The sequence below is a fragment of the Gavia stellata genome, chromosome 36 (assembly GCF_030936135.1).
Source record: "Gavia stellata isolate bGavSte3 chromosome 36, bGavSte3.hap2, whole genome shotgun sequence".
In the NCBI taxonomy this organism is placed as follows: Eukaryota; Metazoa; Chordata; class Aves; order Gaviiformes; family Gaviidae; genus Gavia; species Gavia stellata.
Genome location: NC_082629.1, coordinates 1,190,098 through 1,206,395, shown reverse-complemented (window position 1 = coordinate 1,206,395; position 16,298 = coordinate 1,190,098). Strand labels below are relative to the sequence as shown.

General features: G+C 43.5%; 1 protein-coding gene across 5 annotated transcripts in view; it reads right to left on the bottom strand.

Moving 5' to 3' along the window:
* Positions 1-16,298, bottom strand: part of SCN8A (sodium voltage-gated channel alpha subunit 8) — a 45,258-nt gene that overhangs the window by 21,832 nt on the left and 7,128 nt on the right. For 2 of the 5 annotated variants that reach the window (XM_059832855.1, XM_059832857.1), the window contains exons 2-12: positions 15,330-15,448; positions 13,762-13,851; positions 13,417-13,545; positions 11,308-11,399; positions 6,896-7,117; positions 6,075-6,138; positions 5,294-5,435; positions 4,390-4,596; positions 3,529-3,816; positions 2,773-3,132; positions 832-967 (exon numbers count right to left, since the gene is read on the bottom strand). In XM_059832855.1, coding sequence (XP_059688838.1) covers positions 832-967; positions 2,773-3,132; positions 3,529-3,816; positions 4,390-4,596; positions 5,294-5,435; positions 6,075-6,138; positions 6,896-7,117; positions 11,308-11,399; positions 13,417-13,545; positions 13,762-13,851; positions 15,330-15,448 — 1,849 coding nt within the window. Of the gene's footprint in view, positions 1-831; positions 968-2,739; positions 3,133-3,528; positions 3,817-4,389; positions 4,597-5,293; positions 5,436-6,074; positions 6,139-6,895; positions 7,118-11,078; positions 11,171-11,307; positions 11,400-13,416; positions 13,546-13,761; positions 13,852-15,329; positions 15,449-16,298 lie in introns of all 5 variants that reach the window. The other 3 variants (XM_059832854.1, XM_059832856.1, XM_059832853.1) reach the window with 2 other exon arrangements.

Here is a 16,298-nt window from a genome sequence, read left to right as displayed (position 1 = left end):
GAATTTCCGTCATGCAGAAGTCCCTTTCTCTTTTGACAGCTGTCACGTTCCAGCTCTTAGTGTAGTTCAGATCTTTTCCTCCTGTGGACTGTAAGCAAAGGAGGGTCTCTCCAGTCTTTGGGAGATGGCAGAAGACAGAATGCCTGTATCAGACATTGTCTTACTCTTATAATCTCCACACTGCATATTCATTATTGTAAAATTACAACTCTTTGTTGTCTTTACTTCCGTATCTGTATAATTCAGAGGCAAACCCAAGTAAAATAAAGTCTAATAAATACTTCTGTATCAATCATGACTCAAAAGAAGCAGGTTTAGGCAAAACCAATGCATGAATACGTACTACTCGAAAGCAGGGATAGCTGAATTCTGTATCTCTGAAGGGCACGCATGTCCTCTGTCAGGTACCCAAGGCTCAAAACTGATCTCTGCTGTGCAGCACTTGCCCGAACAGACGGGCCCTGACCGGAGCCGGTACTCCCCACCCTGCACCCCTCGCCCTGCTGCCTTACAGACCAGCTACCTCCCTAATCCCCTAAGCCACCACGAAGCCACTCAGGAAGTTTAATGTTACCATTCGGCATCCTCTTGGACAAACTGAGCGGACACGTGTGTCCATACCCGTATCTTGTGACCGGTCACACCTCTGGCCGTGCCGAGGGACAGCCAGCACGGCTCCAGCACAGGGAACCCAGGGCAGACGTGGTGTGAGAAACCATCCTACGACTGCCGGGTGGATGGGTCCTCTGCCTTCCTACAACACACCACGAGAGGGCAATCGATACCTACATACTGAAAAATACCAAGGGCACACCTTCCAGCCATACCTACCCTCAACAAGGGTATTTGTCAACCCGGTCATTACACTGTTGGTTCGATCCTTTCTTCCATAGGATGCGTTCACCTGATCCATCGAGACCAAGAGAGACCCACCAGGTTTCTTTCTAATTTCGATTTCAGTAGTACCCTGCAAAATTAACATGATGATTAACACAAACTCTTAGTCTTCCCGCTATTTTACATACTCTCAGCCTAGAAATACAGCACGTATGCCCAAGAGAGAAAACCATCTTTGTTCCTGCTATCCTTCTCACTTTCCTACATTATGTAAGTGGTCAAACCAAAACTCAAGCCCTCATTTCTGCTAGCACCAGTACTTTGCAGCCTTAGACAAATTAAGGACTATATTTCAAAGAACATTTCTAATGAAGACGGCTGTAGTACAAAGGAGTTCATGCTCTGTACTACCACCAAACAGCACAGAGAGGCAGTGACTCTTTTCACCGGTCCACTTTACAACCCGTCTGGTCAGAGTGTGAACTATGCCCCAGCCTCATTTGAGCCACCCAAATTAATAAGGTTTAGGCACCAAGCACTTGGCAGTGTCAACATTTATTTCAAATCTGAAAATTAGGCCAAAAGAAGCTCGGCCACATCACTGTCCGAGAACTAGCAGGGATTTCTCCCACTCTAGCCCACTATGAAGCTGATTCTCTAACACAACAGGGACATGAAACCATGTCCCGATTTCACCCTTGTGAAGGATCACCTTGCTCCCCTCAAGTCAAAGAGCTTGCACTGCTAAAGGCACCTCACAGTCTTCCTCCTAAGATTGTTCCAGAAATGCCAGTCCCCGTTTAGGCACAGACAATCTCGTGTGCTAACAGGTAACTGGCTTTTTTTTCCTCATTACAGGAATGTGCCGCTGTCTGCTTGTGAGCCAAGGTCTCTGCACAGCCCATGCAGCTCTCCCACCATGACAGTTAATTGCTTGTTGCATGTTGAACTCCCTCTACATACAGAGTCGGCAAAATAACTGCTAAGTAACACTTTCTCATTTACACATGCATCATGCAGATTACTATTCCTACCACATTCATGCTGTGTTAGAAAGAATTAAATACTGAAGCAAAACATTGTATTAACCTGCTAACTAGGGGAGAAAAAAAAAATCAGGTAGCAACTGATGCTTAACATAACTAATTAAGGTCAAATAGGTTGCAAGAATTGAAATAACTAAAAAAAATAGCTTGGAATTTATAGGCACGGTAACCAGACTTTTCTTAGAAACAACTGATTTAGGTATCTCTCAAATTATGTTGTTTCAATCTTATCCAGATTCTTTTACGCCCCACTAACTAATATTTTTTTTTTAACTTTGTTTCTCTCCTGCATTCTGAAATACTGGTCCACTAAAAAGGTTACTCTCAATAGCAATTCAATCAACTAATTACAAAATGTCACAGTCAAGGAAAATTCAAAAATTAAATTTTAAAAATCCTTATTTTACTAACAGGTTCCCCTGCAAAATTTAGAGAGGGCTAAAAGATTGTGTGTATTTCCCTTTAAATCCCCAAATATTTTATCTTCTTGTGGAGAAGATTTGCAACAAACTTTGGCTGGTTTCCCCATTCCCATGCTTTAAATAGCTCCTTATGAATTGCCCCAACATACACCAGGGGTTCCTACTACTATCAGCCCTTTAATTAAGGACTCAATTCCAAGCCTTTTTTTCCTAGGAAGCCAGGGGGAGCAGGAGGTGGGTCACTGAGTTTAAGAAGGAAAGAAAGGGGAAGTTAAAGCACAGGGTGTTTAATCCCATACAGACTTTATCGTCTGCGGTCCGACAGACCGACTCTCATTCCGCCAGGGCGTCTGGTTCACTCGAAGGGCGGCATACGGGAGAGGAGAAGAGGACAGACCGCCATGCCTACGCTATCTACTCATTGACTTCCTTACACTGTCATCGGTAGCTGCCTTATCTATTTTCACCTCAGGCAGAAGGCGTCCCCCAGGCATGCTGGAAGGTGGGCCACCGATGAGGGACACCACGCCGTTACAATCCACCGTGCTGTTCCTCTTCACGTTTCGGCGGAGGTTGGGGAAAATCCGCGAGGACCGGCTGCCTTGGCTGTAGCCGCTGTAGCCACTGTAGCTGCTCCTTCGATCGCGACCGCGGATGGGGATGAAGAGGGAGTCTCTCCTGCCTTCGCTTTCCTCCACTGTGCTGTGCTCGTCATCGGCAAACTCGTTCTCTGAACCCGGGTCACGAAATCGCCCTTTGTAGCTGAAGATGCTGCTCTTGCTATTGTGTCGGGAGAGAAAAGGGGAGCCTGGGATACTGAGGAGAGACTAGGAGGGAGAAAAGAAAGAACGACAACAGCGTGAATAGCGTGGAAACAAAGCGCTGCAGTGCCGTCAAGTGCTGCTGAAGTGGTTGCGCTCCCTCTCCAGGTCTACACAAACCATCACCACTTAGTCGTCGGCTATACTTCAAGAGTTGTTCGCTCCTGGCTGGCTGAGCTATGTCAGCGAAGAAGTTATCTGGTTAGATTCACTACTCTAGGAACAATTTATGCCAGGGTAAGTGTGTGCAAGGGCTGTAAAATTGGGCCGTAAGTCTCCTCCTGATCCGCTGCAAGTTTAAGACGGTGGGCAGATTCCTTTGACATGCTAATCAGGACCTAAACGAGAATATTATCCTGACTACAGGCAAGCGTAAACATTAGTGATGGAAATGAAAACTACCTGGTTCATGATGGAAAACTTCCTTCCTAGCCTGTTATCTGGTAGCCTGAATGCTTTCCTCCTCATGCCATCCTCCGATTCGGACTTGAACACCTTTTCATTGTCACACTTCTCATCTCCTTCTGACAGTTCCTTGTCCTTTCGTTTTTTCCTCCTGTTTCGACGCTCCTTGGCACTCTTGGAACTGAGTTTGGAAATCTCTGAAGAGCTCCGAGACATCCTCCCCCCACCATCATCTTCCACAGCATCTTCAGAGACTGTCCCTGCCGAAGTGACCATAGCAGCAGCCTGAGGGTGAAGGCAAGAGAATGGAAAAATAAATCAGATCTTACCACGATTAATACCCCATTTTCTGCTTTAAGAAAGAGTGTTGCTTAATGCATTCAAGTACAAGTCTTTGGGGCAGGATTGAGATGCTTATTCTTTCTCTTAGAAGAAACCTGCAGCCAGGACTTGTAAAAATTTTTACAGTCTACTTTTGCAGGTAGTAAAATCTCTTGGTCCCTCAGCTTTGTTTATAAGCATTTGATAAAGGACCAACAAAGACGTACTTGTCTGTCTTGGAAAGATATTCCCACACTTAACTAGGAACTCTGGGAACATTTAAGAATTCCTTAATGGAAGGCAGTTTTCCAATACAAAATAAACATAGCAAGCTTGCATGTAATTCAGGAAAAATCAGCAGCAGCAGGGAAGAGACAATGCGCAATGTCAATCCCCGTCAACAGAGGACGTGACGCCAGGGCACGCCAGCCATAGCACTGCTGCATTTTTTTATTATACACCACTGCTCTGTAATAACAGGCAAATAAATCTTAAAATATGTAATAGCATCCAAAAATACACAATCAAAGCACTCACCTGTGCTTCTTCCTGCTGCTTTTTCAATTGTTCTAACATGGCCTTAAATTCTGCCTCCTTCTGCTCTGCCTCCTCCAGCGTGGCCTGGTTCTGCTCTTCATAAGCCATAGCTACCACAGCCAAAATTAGATTAACCAGATAGAACGATCCCACAAAGATCACCAAGACAAAGAAGATCATGTAGGTTTTTCCTGCTGCTCGTAAGGTCTGGAAGTAGAAGAGCGTGGTAGAGGGAAGAGAAAAGGAAAGGGGAAAGCAATTTCAGAGTGACACCTGATACGTGAACTGATCCCAAGTTTCTTGACCTGGAAGCTTCTAAGAAAATATAGCGGTGCTGAATATTTAACATCTCAGCACTTCCACTGCAAAGCGCTAAGACACTGCACATTCATTAGCCATAAATACAAAAGGTGACATCCCTCTTCTCTTAAGGGAACATCCAGCGGATGCAAACTGAAAAGGATTCAGAAGTACAGTGTGAAACTCAATGCTTAGGCTCCTTTAAAACAAAACAAAATAGAAGAAAAGCCATTTCAGCAAGGTCCCCAAACCATCCTCAGGTTACAAGGAAACACTCTGCCCTCCAAAGCGCCTGAGCACCTTCTGCGAGCAGAGCTGAACTGCTCGCAATCTTCTGCAGCATGCGGTCAGGTTCTTCTGGAATTAATTCACAGTTCAGCTGTACGCACACTGGGGACCTACCATCCCTTCTGGACTTAAAAGTCCAACACCCGCTTACAGGTAATCTCCCCTTCCTCCTCAACACACAGCATCTTATTGCGTAGCTTTACCTATAGTTACTCTTTCAGATAGGAGGAATAAAATAAAGCTTGTCACGTTTTCCTTTCCTGTATTGCCCCCAAATTCTCATCTTGTATAACACTGAAGCGAAGTGTTTACTTACTAACTGATACAAGTTTTCCCAAAAGTCCTGAGTCATAAGGCGAAATAAAGCCAGAAAAGCCCAGCTGAAAGTGTCAAAGCTTGTGTAACCATAGTTCGGGTTCCGTCCCGCTTTCATGCACGTGTAACCCTCCGGACATTGACTGTGAAGAAGACAATAGCCATTTCAGGGCATCAAGGCAGTAGAAGGGATAGAGCAAGTCGACACACATTATCCATGCCTACGGAGATTTTCACAACCCTCATAACAAACGGCATGCATTTTGCTTTCCGCGGCAAGTAAGAATAGCAGACATGGAGACTGACAGACAGGATTTCAGAAAAGCCCTGTTATCACTGTCCTGTGGAAACACGATGCGGCAACGTGAGGCTTTTCACCCAACGTGAGCCGAAAGCACTAGCTTTTGCTGTAAGTGTCTTTAGAGCTGAAGGACTGGGTGAAAAACCAATTGGAGGCAATAGCACATGAAAAGTTTCTATTTCTGGACCTCCATCCCCTACTTCTCTGATGATTCTTATGATTGGATTCAGAGGGAAGTAATGCCACTAGTAATCATCATTAGACGTACCTGCCTCCTGAGATGACATGAAAAATGTCAGCTTACATTATATTAGTCAAACAAATAATAACAATGGATTAATAATTAGATTAAGAAACGTGTAACCTTTTACATGCGAAATAACACCAGAACCACCAAAGGAAGTAACAGGAGATATTCCAACAGTTTTGCCAACATCAATGGTAATTAGAGTCTCTACTTTTAATAAAGCTCAACACTCACCCTGCATCTGAGCTGTTACCACAGAGCAAAGGATCAGGGGCACCAGGAATTATGTAAAAATTTGCTGAAGAAGATGAAAAAGAAAAGATTACATGCACACACATGTGGAGTTAGAGAATGCGACATACTATAAAACTATAAAAACCTTCCCTGAAGAGCCCTCCAGATCCCCCACTGGTAAATTTATCAGTAAACTAACTCAGCTTTAAATAACATTGGCCCCACTAACTGTGCCTGAGTTTAAACACCTTTCTGGAAGTCAGTACAGCATTTAGAATAAAGATTTAAAACTAGCTGACTGCATAGAAGCTCAAAGTGAGAAGGGAGGAAGAAGTTCAGTTACAAAAACTTGGAGGCTGGTTCTGTGATCATCCGCAGCATCATTTACAGCTCTGAAATCCTGCCAGCGTGGAAGGATGCTGCAAAGCAGAAACAGGTACCAACAACTTCATGTGCATCCTCTGAAGAACTCGGCAAAACTAAGTGAAGGACCTAACATTCAGCCCAGGGATTTAAATGGGCAGTTACTTCCCTTTTACCATATTTAAACAGTTTTTAAATCGGAAACAAAACAGAAAAAAAAAAGCATTTTTTACAAAATACTTAGCTAAAAGAGAACAGCCAAGACCTTCTAAAGGACAAACCCAACTAGAAACAACTTAACAAGGCCAGGTTTCTCAAAACTGAAAAATATCTGAGCAAGGGTTTTTTACTGCGCAAAGCTGGATACACCACATTATAAGCCATGTCAGAAATCCCGGTCAGCAGCGTTAAGCCAAAAAAAGAAGGTTTTTAGGGAGTATCACTGCAGAAATACCTACACATATTGTTGGTGTATTCCTCCCAGTCAAAGCCCCTAGAGCCGTTATCCAGGAAAGTCTCATTCACATTAATTGGCCATATCACACACTTGTTCCTTAAATTGCCCATAAACAGCTGCAACCCGATCAGAGCAAAGACACTGAGACAAAATACTGTCAAGATCATTACATCCGACAGCTTCTTCACAGACTGAATTAGGGCACCCACAATGGTCTTCAAGCCTGCAGAGAAGAAAACAAGACTAGAAATCACTCCTGTAGAATGAAAAGACATTGAAAATTCAAATACGTACAGTACCTTACAACTGCTCTATGGTGGCAAAAGATTGGTGCTATAAAATGGCCGGGTTCCTGGGAACCACCACTCGCATTCAGGTTTTTCCACACAGTACAACAAAGGCGATGAATGAGCCAAGCTCACCCGTTTCGATGGTGAACTAGCAATGGTTAGAACAAAACAAAATACCAACGTTCATCCCCAAGAATATCTGAGCCTTGCAGCCGAGGATGCAAAGCGTACTCGGGAGTCATTGCCATGAAAGCAGGGTTTGTCTAAACAGAGATGTTAAATTAAGATGCGCTGCTACAAACCTCTCCATGGACACATTTAGTTGTGTTTAAGCCTGGCTTATTGGCACCAACTACAACAACTTACAAAGATCAAATACCTTTCGAACTGTCTACATCTTAAGTTTCTACTGCTTAACTGAAGTGTTTCAGCACTTCCCCTTTCCTTGTGGGAGCTGAATCCTTCATTTAGATCATGGGTTTTGTTACGGCTAGGGCAGGATTTCATCCAGAGTGCTGGCTCTTCAGGTTTTACCAAGGCCGTCAGGATCATTAATAGGCAAGGGCCAATAATAAAAGTAAGCTCAGGCATAAGCCAAGAATCCTGCCGGTTCTCCAAACCAGTCTGGTCTGTAAGAGGAACCACCATGAACCGGGGGAAGAACGCAGCACTAACGCTTTCAGGAGACAGATCTAAACAAGCAAGAATTTGGGATGCAGGAACGATGCAGTATTAGGGCCCTTTAATCAGCCTTTCTGATGTTAGGTAGGATGATCTTGCATTTATAAATGAGTAGTGAAGGAGGCTGAAGGGAGGAAGGAGGGAAAAAAAAGATAAAAACCACAGATCCAGCTGAATTCGGGGCTAATCAGATCCAAGTCTCTGGCTGAGGCCACATGAGCATTCTGCAATAAACCTTTGACAAGAAACCTTTCTATACCAACAGAGGTTTGAGCCGTATCATGAAGATAAAGATTCAAAAATACATAAATAAGAAGGAATTCTTATGGAGGAATAATTTTTTTAAAGTGTCTTTTACGTCAATCTTCAAAGCTTTTAATCAATGCCAAAGCCCTACTCCAACACAAAGCAGTTTTTTGCGGTTAGTTCTGGCAGACAAATAACTGTTGCAACACCCGCTGGCATGCTCATCTCCATTGCTCAAATATGCACCCCTCGGCACATGCAGCCATTTACACCCGCGTTTGTGTTTCTGGTTTGTATGCTGCTCTCTCACAGGCACATACGGAGAAGGGGGTTTTGAACCAAGGCGATAAACTGGCAGCAGGAGTGTTCCCAGCCCAGTCGCAGGACAAACACAACTTCAACAACTTCCAGCTGAAGGAATCGCCTTCACGCACTGCGGATCCAGATCAGCCCTGCGTCCCGCTTAATGCAGGCGTGTCACAGGCTGGCAACGCATGGAGGCTGATGGCATTAGTCAATTAAAATATCGACAACTCAAGTGCCAATAAAAAAATAGCTTCCGACCACCACAGAGTTTAACGCGGTCTACGAAGCCGTAAGATGAAAGCAGTATTTTGATGTTTTAGCTCATAGGTGCCACAGTCTATTCCTGTCACACGAATCTATACAGACCCTCTACCTGCATGGAATTTTGTCCAGTGGCAAGTAATATTCTGGCAACATTTCCCATTTTTATCTTGCCTAAAAAACACACTGAGGACAATTCCAGTTGTTGATAGAAGATGTAGTTAGCACTCGTCATAACGCTAAGGTGAGTTTCTCATTAGCTCAGCACAATGCGAAAATTCCCATGCCATTCGTGCTGAAGCAGAAGGGGAACCCCTTTATATTTTAATATTAAGTGTGTTCTAAAAATAACTTCTTCCCCGAGACATGATATGTTAATGCATTATATTAAAGGAAATAATCCCTAGATTTGGGATTCCTGAAGGGCTATCTTCTGACAATGGGCCTCATTTCATTCTCGGGGAAGAATGAAGAGCACTCTATGCCTAAGTTCATATCAAATAAGCCAAAAGGCTAATTGCACAAATGCGTTACATTCCTCGTGTTGGTAGTCACAAAATCAAGAGGGGAGCAAGGATTGTGCTTTACCTACGTGCTGCAGACTTGCAGCGGGGGCAATCCTATCCCAGAGCCTAACTGAGACCAACACCCAAAGTTCTGCCATTTACAGTTCCAGCCACGGATGTGTTCCGAGTGCCCAACACTCAAACAGGCTCCCCTCGGCTGCGTGCAGCAAATCGACCCTTTAGTAAAAAGTACAGCTGCACTGAACTTAGGAGGGCTCAGATCCACCCCCCTTGCTGTCATGTGCAATGTAAGGAAAACTCCATTAGTTTTGAGGAGTATGGAGAGAATGATACCAAACTGAACTGTTTTGCTCCTTTCCATAGGAAGACAAGGCATGCTGCCACACATTTAGTAACCAGCTCATTAAAGTTGCATCATCTTCACTCTGCTGTGATTATGAAAGCAAAACACACACGAAACTTATTTTCACATCGATGCTTTTCTTTGAGCAAGCCAGTTAATACCTGTAGCAGGCTGACAGAATCGCAACTGCACTTCAGATCCGTCTAGTGCACTGCAACCAGCAATTACCAAATATCTTTTGCTCTTTGTATATGCACTGCCAAACATTAAGGAAGGCTAAGTAAGAACATTATTCTAGCATACTCTCATTCTGTGCAAGGAAAGCAGGTGCCACTTAAGAACATCATGCACAACAGCCATGTACATCTGATGGGTTTAGCAGTCTGGAATGGGGACAAAAGTGATGGGCCCCTACAATTCCATAGTCTCTTTTCTGGCAAATGTATACGCAAGTGTAGCCTGAGAAAGCAAAAGAATCATTATCAGTTAATGCATTAGGAAACAAAACACAAAGATACAGAAGACCCAAACTCATCAAGTGATTATTTAGGGTGCTGACCTTGAGACAGGTCAAGCACCTGAGAACAGGAAAGCTACAGATGCTTCAGTGCCTGTGAAAATTGAGTCTTGAGCTTGACCTTAAGATTAGGGACACATCTGCACGAGAGTTTTCTATACAAGAAATCAGGATCAGAATCATATTCTCAGTCATAATGCCTCCACGGTCTCTTACAATAAAGGAAGGGCCATTGCTTACCCTGTGACACCCAGACTGAGTTTAAAGTCTAGCAGTAGCTTTGTGAGTGACGGTCTTGCAAAGTCCAGCTCTGGGGGTGGCACGTGAAAGGGGCAGGTCTATGAATTAGGACTTCTGGCTTACTGAAAGCTCGGTCAGTACTGTGGGCCACACACTGTTGCATTAATAGCTGACAACCGGTTCCGCTGTAACACACCAATGCAAAAGCTGGTAGTGCCAATGCTCCATTTAGCTTAGTCTATCTCAAACCGGCAGCATCGACCCTTTCTGAAGACGAGGAGGCAAGCTTATTGTCATTACCTAGAAGACAGCCTGCCCCAGATCCCATCTGACTCCAGGTAGCTGAAGTAGCCTCAGGCAGAAAGGCTTTAATCTTGGCTGGGTTTTGCTCGCTTCCTTTACAAACTTAGTCCTAAAACAACCCTAGAAACACTGACGATAATGGGATGAGTCGCTGAGCAAGAAACGGTTCAGCCTGAGGAGCAAGGGAGTGCCTGATCCTTTATTCATCTGGGACTAAACGTGAGGCCTGGCTTTCATTTCAGAGATCGGATAGCCACACGCGTACGCAGGGATAAAGAAGTACGGAACAGCGGACTGTTCATCCCATAATTTGATGGCCCAGAAGCCTTAATTTCAAACTATTTATACAGACTGCAAAGCCCATCAAAAATATCCCCGTGCTATTTCTGAGAAATAAGCAATGCAGGACGAGGGGGGATATGGAAAAGAGATACACGCAAGACCAGCCTTTAATGCTTAATGGTTCTCACCTGGAATAACAGAGATAGTTTTCAAAGCTCGGAGAACTCTGAAAGTTCTCAATGCTGAGACATTCCCAAGGTCCACAAACTCTGTGACATATCTGCAATGAGGGAGGTCACACACAAAAAACACAATGACAATACACACACCAAAAGAAAACAACAACTACAGACAAAGCAATACATCACTCACAGGGGCCTGCACCCAACAGCTAACACCAACCGGAGGCCGCCTTACCTGGAATTACAGAAATAGTTTTCAAAGCTCTCAGAACCCTGAAAGTGCGCAGAGCTGAAACATTGCCTAGGTTTACAAACTCTGTTATATACCTGCAGAATTAAACCAGAGTTAATGGCACCGTTGGGGTCACCTTCCTTTTCATATAGTTGTCTGTTTGTAGGAAACAGCTTGTAGTTTAAAATGCTTTAGAATTGGCATTTAAAAGAGAGAGAGACAGAAAATGTCAGAGCCAAAACACAGTTTAAGTCTCTCCAGGCTGCAACCAGCTTGCCCAGGCGCACGGTTAGATACGTGCATTCTCGCCTATATAGGACTTGAAAATTTAATGCTATCTCTACAGGAGGAGGTAATTGTAAAACCGTCAAGTATGTGAGGAGACTTGGTGACATCGCCTCACTTCAGTGGTTTCTGGTATATTTGCTTCACTTCATGTTTTTAGTAAAGCACGATCATCTCTTGCTTTGATTAGCATCCTTCATTTTAATCCTTTATGCTTTACTACCTGTTGTGAGCCACAGGTAGGTATGGCTGTCCCCATTTTGCAAGGGGATAAACCCGAGATACACAGAGGATAAGAGGCTTAGTGCAAGGTTAACAGTCATATTTTAGCACAACTCAGAACAGAGTATTTCCTCTGTGCTGTCTGGGGAGAAACATGGTCGGAGAAAGCAAAGAAATGCACAATATTCAAGACTCTTCCTGGTGCAGAAAGGCCGAAAGGCCTGAAGGGCTTCATAAAACTTAGACCCTCTCAGTGGGATTTAAATAACGCACAGGCTTGCTCTAGCCCTTGACACAAAAAAGGATTGTATTTGAAGTCTACAGGCAACCTCCCTGGAAATGAGGAGGTTACAGAGTTAGATCAGCTAGAGATCAGCATGTTAGATCAGCATGTTTATTTAAGACCAACGCAGTGGGCTTTTTAAAGCCGGCATGCTGTTACTTGTTAATTTATCGAGAAACAAAGGAAATAACCAATTCACGGGTCAAATTCGGTCTGTGTGCACGGAACTGGGAGCCTCCAGCGCACAGAATAGCCTCCCCGTCTATTCTGAAGTAAAACTAAAGTGTCAGTGAGCTACCGGTTATTTGCCTTTTGTGTACAATGTCCAACTCTTTGCACATAATTTAAATACACAACTAAAAGGCAAGTAGAAAAAGAACAGAAATACAGGAAAATCAACAACCTTGGGTGCAGAATCCAGCCAAAAAAAGGCATTTTATACAGTTCAAGCATTTTACTGCAATTACATTCAAGTGCTCTGAAACTTTGAAAATTAGGCTGCTGAGCCTTTCTACGTGATCCCTCAGTTTTCATCGGCCGTTGTTGACTAAGGGAGCCCAAACATGCACACATGCAATATTCCAAAAATTAATGTAAAAGGGAAAAAAACCATAAATTTCTTCCACCAGTGACTCAGACTACCAGTGACATACACCTGGTTTTCATCAGCGGTACTAAGCCTAAGCAACCATCAACGCAGGCCAGTAAGGAAAAAACCAGAAATCTAGCGTGCATCTCCTGGTTCAGCTGCGAATTCAGACATCCCCATGAATCCTCATTATCAGACCAAGAAAGCTGATCTGGCACAAGAGAAAAGAACGAGGAAGGAAAATAAAGTGTCTCCTTTGCGGACACTGCACCTTCATCAGAAATGGGTTAATAACTGTTAATATCTGTTCAACCTTCAGTCGCAGCCCGGGAAGTTTGAACATGCAAGCCCAAGGAGGGAAGGAGTGGTAGAGACTAGAACTTAAAGATGTTTGGCTCCTAGTCCTATGCTTAACAGAAGACACTGCCGCTCTGGCACGTGAGCAATCTAAAATGCTAGGCACTATTATGAAGTCTTATACTAATAAATGCAGCTTTCAGAAAATCGTATTTTTTGCAGCAGCAACTCCACTGACTCCATGGAGTTGCATTTTAGATCTGTGACTCCGTGTCAGGCTAAAGCTTTCTTCTGAAAAAATCAAGAAAGAAATCTTTTGGGGATTCACTTCAGTTTTCCTTGATTTATTTTTTCCTTACACGCCCACCCTCTTCCTAAGGTCTCATCCCCTCCCGTACGCCACAAATACCTGAAATAATCTGAAAACACAACTTACGCCATCATGATCACACTGAAATCTAGCCAGTTCCATGGATCACGTAGGAAAGTAAAGCCATCTATACAGAAACCTCTTGCAATAATTTTCACAAGTGATTCAAATGTATAAATACCAGTGAATGTATACCTGTTACGAGGAAGAAAGAGAGCCGCACTGAGAAGTTTGTAGAAATGTCATTTTAGTCATGAAAAAAGATGAATTGCAAACACTTTTGTCTAAACAAAGCGGATATAAAAGACGACTTGTATTCATGCTAACTTAAACGCGAGGAGGAACAGATTTCTCAGTAGAAGAACAACAACATTCTGTGAGATTCTTAAAAACACAAGAAGCGTTACTTACTCCACATTCTTCGACCATTCAGGTGGGTTACTAAAAGTCATGAACACACAGTTGGTCAAAATAGTGCACATAATGATCATGCTAAATACTGTAGAACAAAGTCAAGGATCAAAGGGACACTAGCGTGGCTCTCTACATCAGCCTACAGCTCCCTAAAGATCACTGTGCTGCAATAAAATTCAACAACAATTTCCAGTCTATTCTCTGTGGACTACAAATAAGAGCCAAGATGCTTCCTGCAGTCATGGGAAATAAGACTGGGGTGACTATATATAAATAGTATTTTTACGGCACCATTCAATTTATTTTACATTTTCTGGTATGTCTTAGCAATTCAAAAAAATCACATGCCTTAATGAAAATGTCTCCCCAAGTAATTCCATATAGTCAGTAACATCAAAATATATTGCCTGCTAATATATCCAACAGGAAAGCAGCGTTGCAGTCCATGGGCACCTAGGATTTAGCTTGGAGAAAACCTTACGAATCCTTCCAAGCATCTCTGCTCCCTCTGTGTGTTCAGGACCTTGTGTGTCACGTTTGCGGACGGAAGGTGCTGGACTAACTGATCCGAGGAGCGCTGCAGGGACAGCACAACTTCAGAATTAGAAATCTGAGTGGATTTTAACTAGTGAATTATTAGCAGAATGGCGAAATCCAAAGGTGTTTGACTTCCAGAACTGTTCAAGCAGACTCAAACGGATCTTAGCTCAAGGCCCAAGCTCCACTGCCAGCATCTCGGTCTCCACCTGAGAGACCGCACCTCTCAGCTGCGTCCCAGCACATCCAGAGGGGAGGAGAGGCTACGAGAAGTAACACACAAGCCAAAGAAAACGTTCCCAGCCTCAGATCCCAAGTCAACTTTGAAAAGATGGAAAAGCTTTTTCTTCATAGGAGATGCAGGAAGTAAGGACATCGAAGCCTCTACAACAACAAATGAATGTGTTTCCGTTTTAGAGTCGCTTTCTAAAAATAAATAAATAAACAGGGCAAAGCAGCTCATCCAATATAGTACTATTTTTTTTCTCTCCTAATAACACATGCAGATGATGCTTCTGAAGCCATCAGAGCCGTCTGAAGCCCTGCAGTGGAACATTTTGGAATAGCCTTGCCGTTAGAAGGAAGTTTGAGAGATGCCAAAAGAGCAAGAAATTAGTCAGCGTCTAATTACATATGAGGTATCTTTGGCTCCTTCTCCAGCTACTAATTCTATTTAACCATTTTAGCAGCTAGTTAAAGCTCAACTCCTCTGCATGTGAAGCACAACCTTAAATCACATCTGTTCCAAGACTTATCAATGCCTGTGCGCTGATGGGAGAACGGACACAGACAGGTATAATTTAGCAGGGAAAATAACCAAAAAGTTTACTTGACTGGGTATGCCCAAAGGACCAGGCTTTTTCACTCAAAAAACCCACATTTTTGCGCATGCTCTGAGGCCAATCCAACTTCAGCAGGTGTAGAACTGTAATTCATAGACACTATTTGAATTGAGCAATAAGACAATAGGTACAAGATTTTTCAATGACTATACAAAGGCAAAAATAACTCAGTAATAAAAAGGATATGAATGTATCAAAATTTTAATAGCTATTCTTCTAAACAGATTAAAAGGACTTAAAATGTACAAGGCAGGTGTGGCACTAAATCGGAAGAGTGTTTTCCCTCTGTTTAGTACTACAAAGGTCTGTAGAGAAACAAAGAAAGAAAGAAAAAGAGAGAGAGAGAGTTAATGCATGAAAATCAAAGCATGAATTGTACAAAAATGACGAACAACTTCCACAGTAAAACCCAGCATTTTCTGCTTTTTTAAAGAATAATCTCCTTTATGAAGTTCCCATTAGGGTAAAACATACCTACCAGAACATCACGAACAATTCTACTCCAAACCACCCATTTTACTAGACACCTCGGACAGAGCAGAGCAAAATCTCCCATCCAAGAGCGCACATTTTCATCACGTGAGGGTGGAAGCACTATCATCCCTATCTAATAGATAAGAACCGAGGCCCAAAGCAACTAAGGACCACAACTTCAGGCGCAGAATTAGCAGCTGAACCCAGACTTCACGCCTTTGCCTGGTGCACGAGACCATCTTTACGGCACCGTGCTCGTGTCGCCCGTGCCTCCTTCCCAAACCTCGCTAACAGCTACCACAACCAACCGTGTTTTTACACGACAGCACACCTCACCTGCAAAGAGAGATTGACACGTCAGCAGAAAGAAAGTGTCATGGTAGAGTCCCCCACCCCAGCAGACACAACAAGTCAGATGCCCACCGTCCCCACTCGCTGGCAATTTTGAGCACATTCCACGTTGGTGCATCAACTCCAGGCAGAGTCATGTGCTCTCATTGCCTTTAATTAGCGAGACATTAAGGTTCGCTACTTTGTACAGAACCTGTGGAACGAATCATGTAAACGTGAAGCAGAATCGATCTCATCTCTCCATCACCAGCCCTAAAATACAGACCCGCTATTTCATCTCCCCGCTAGCGAACATGCATATCAAAAAGCACCGGGAGAATCACACGCAGC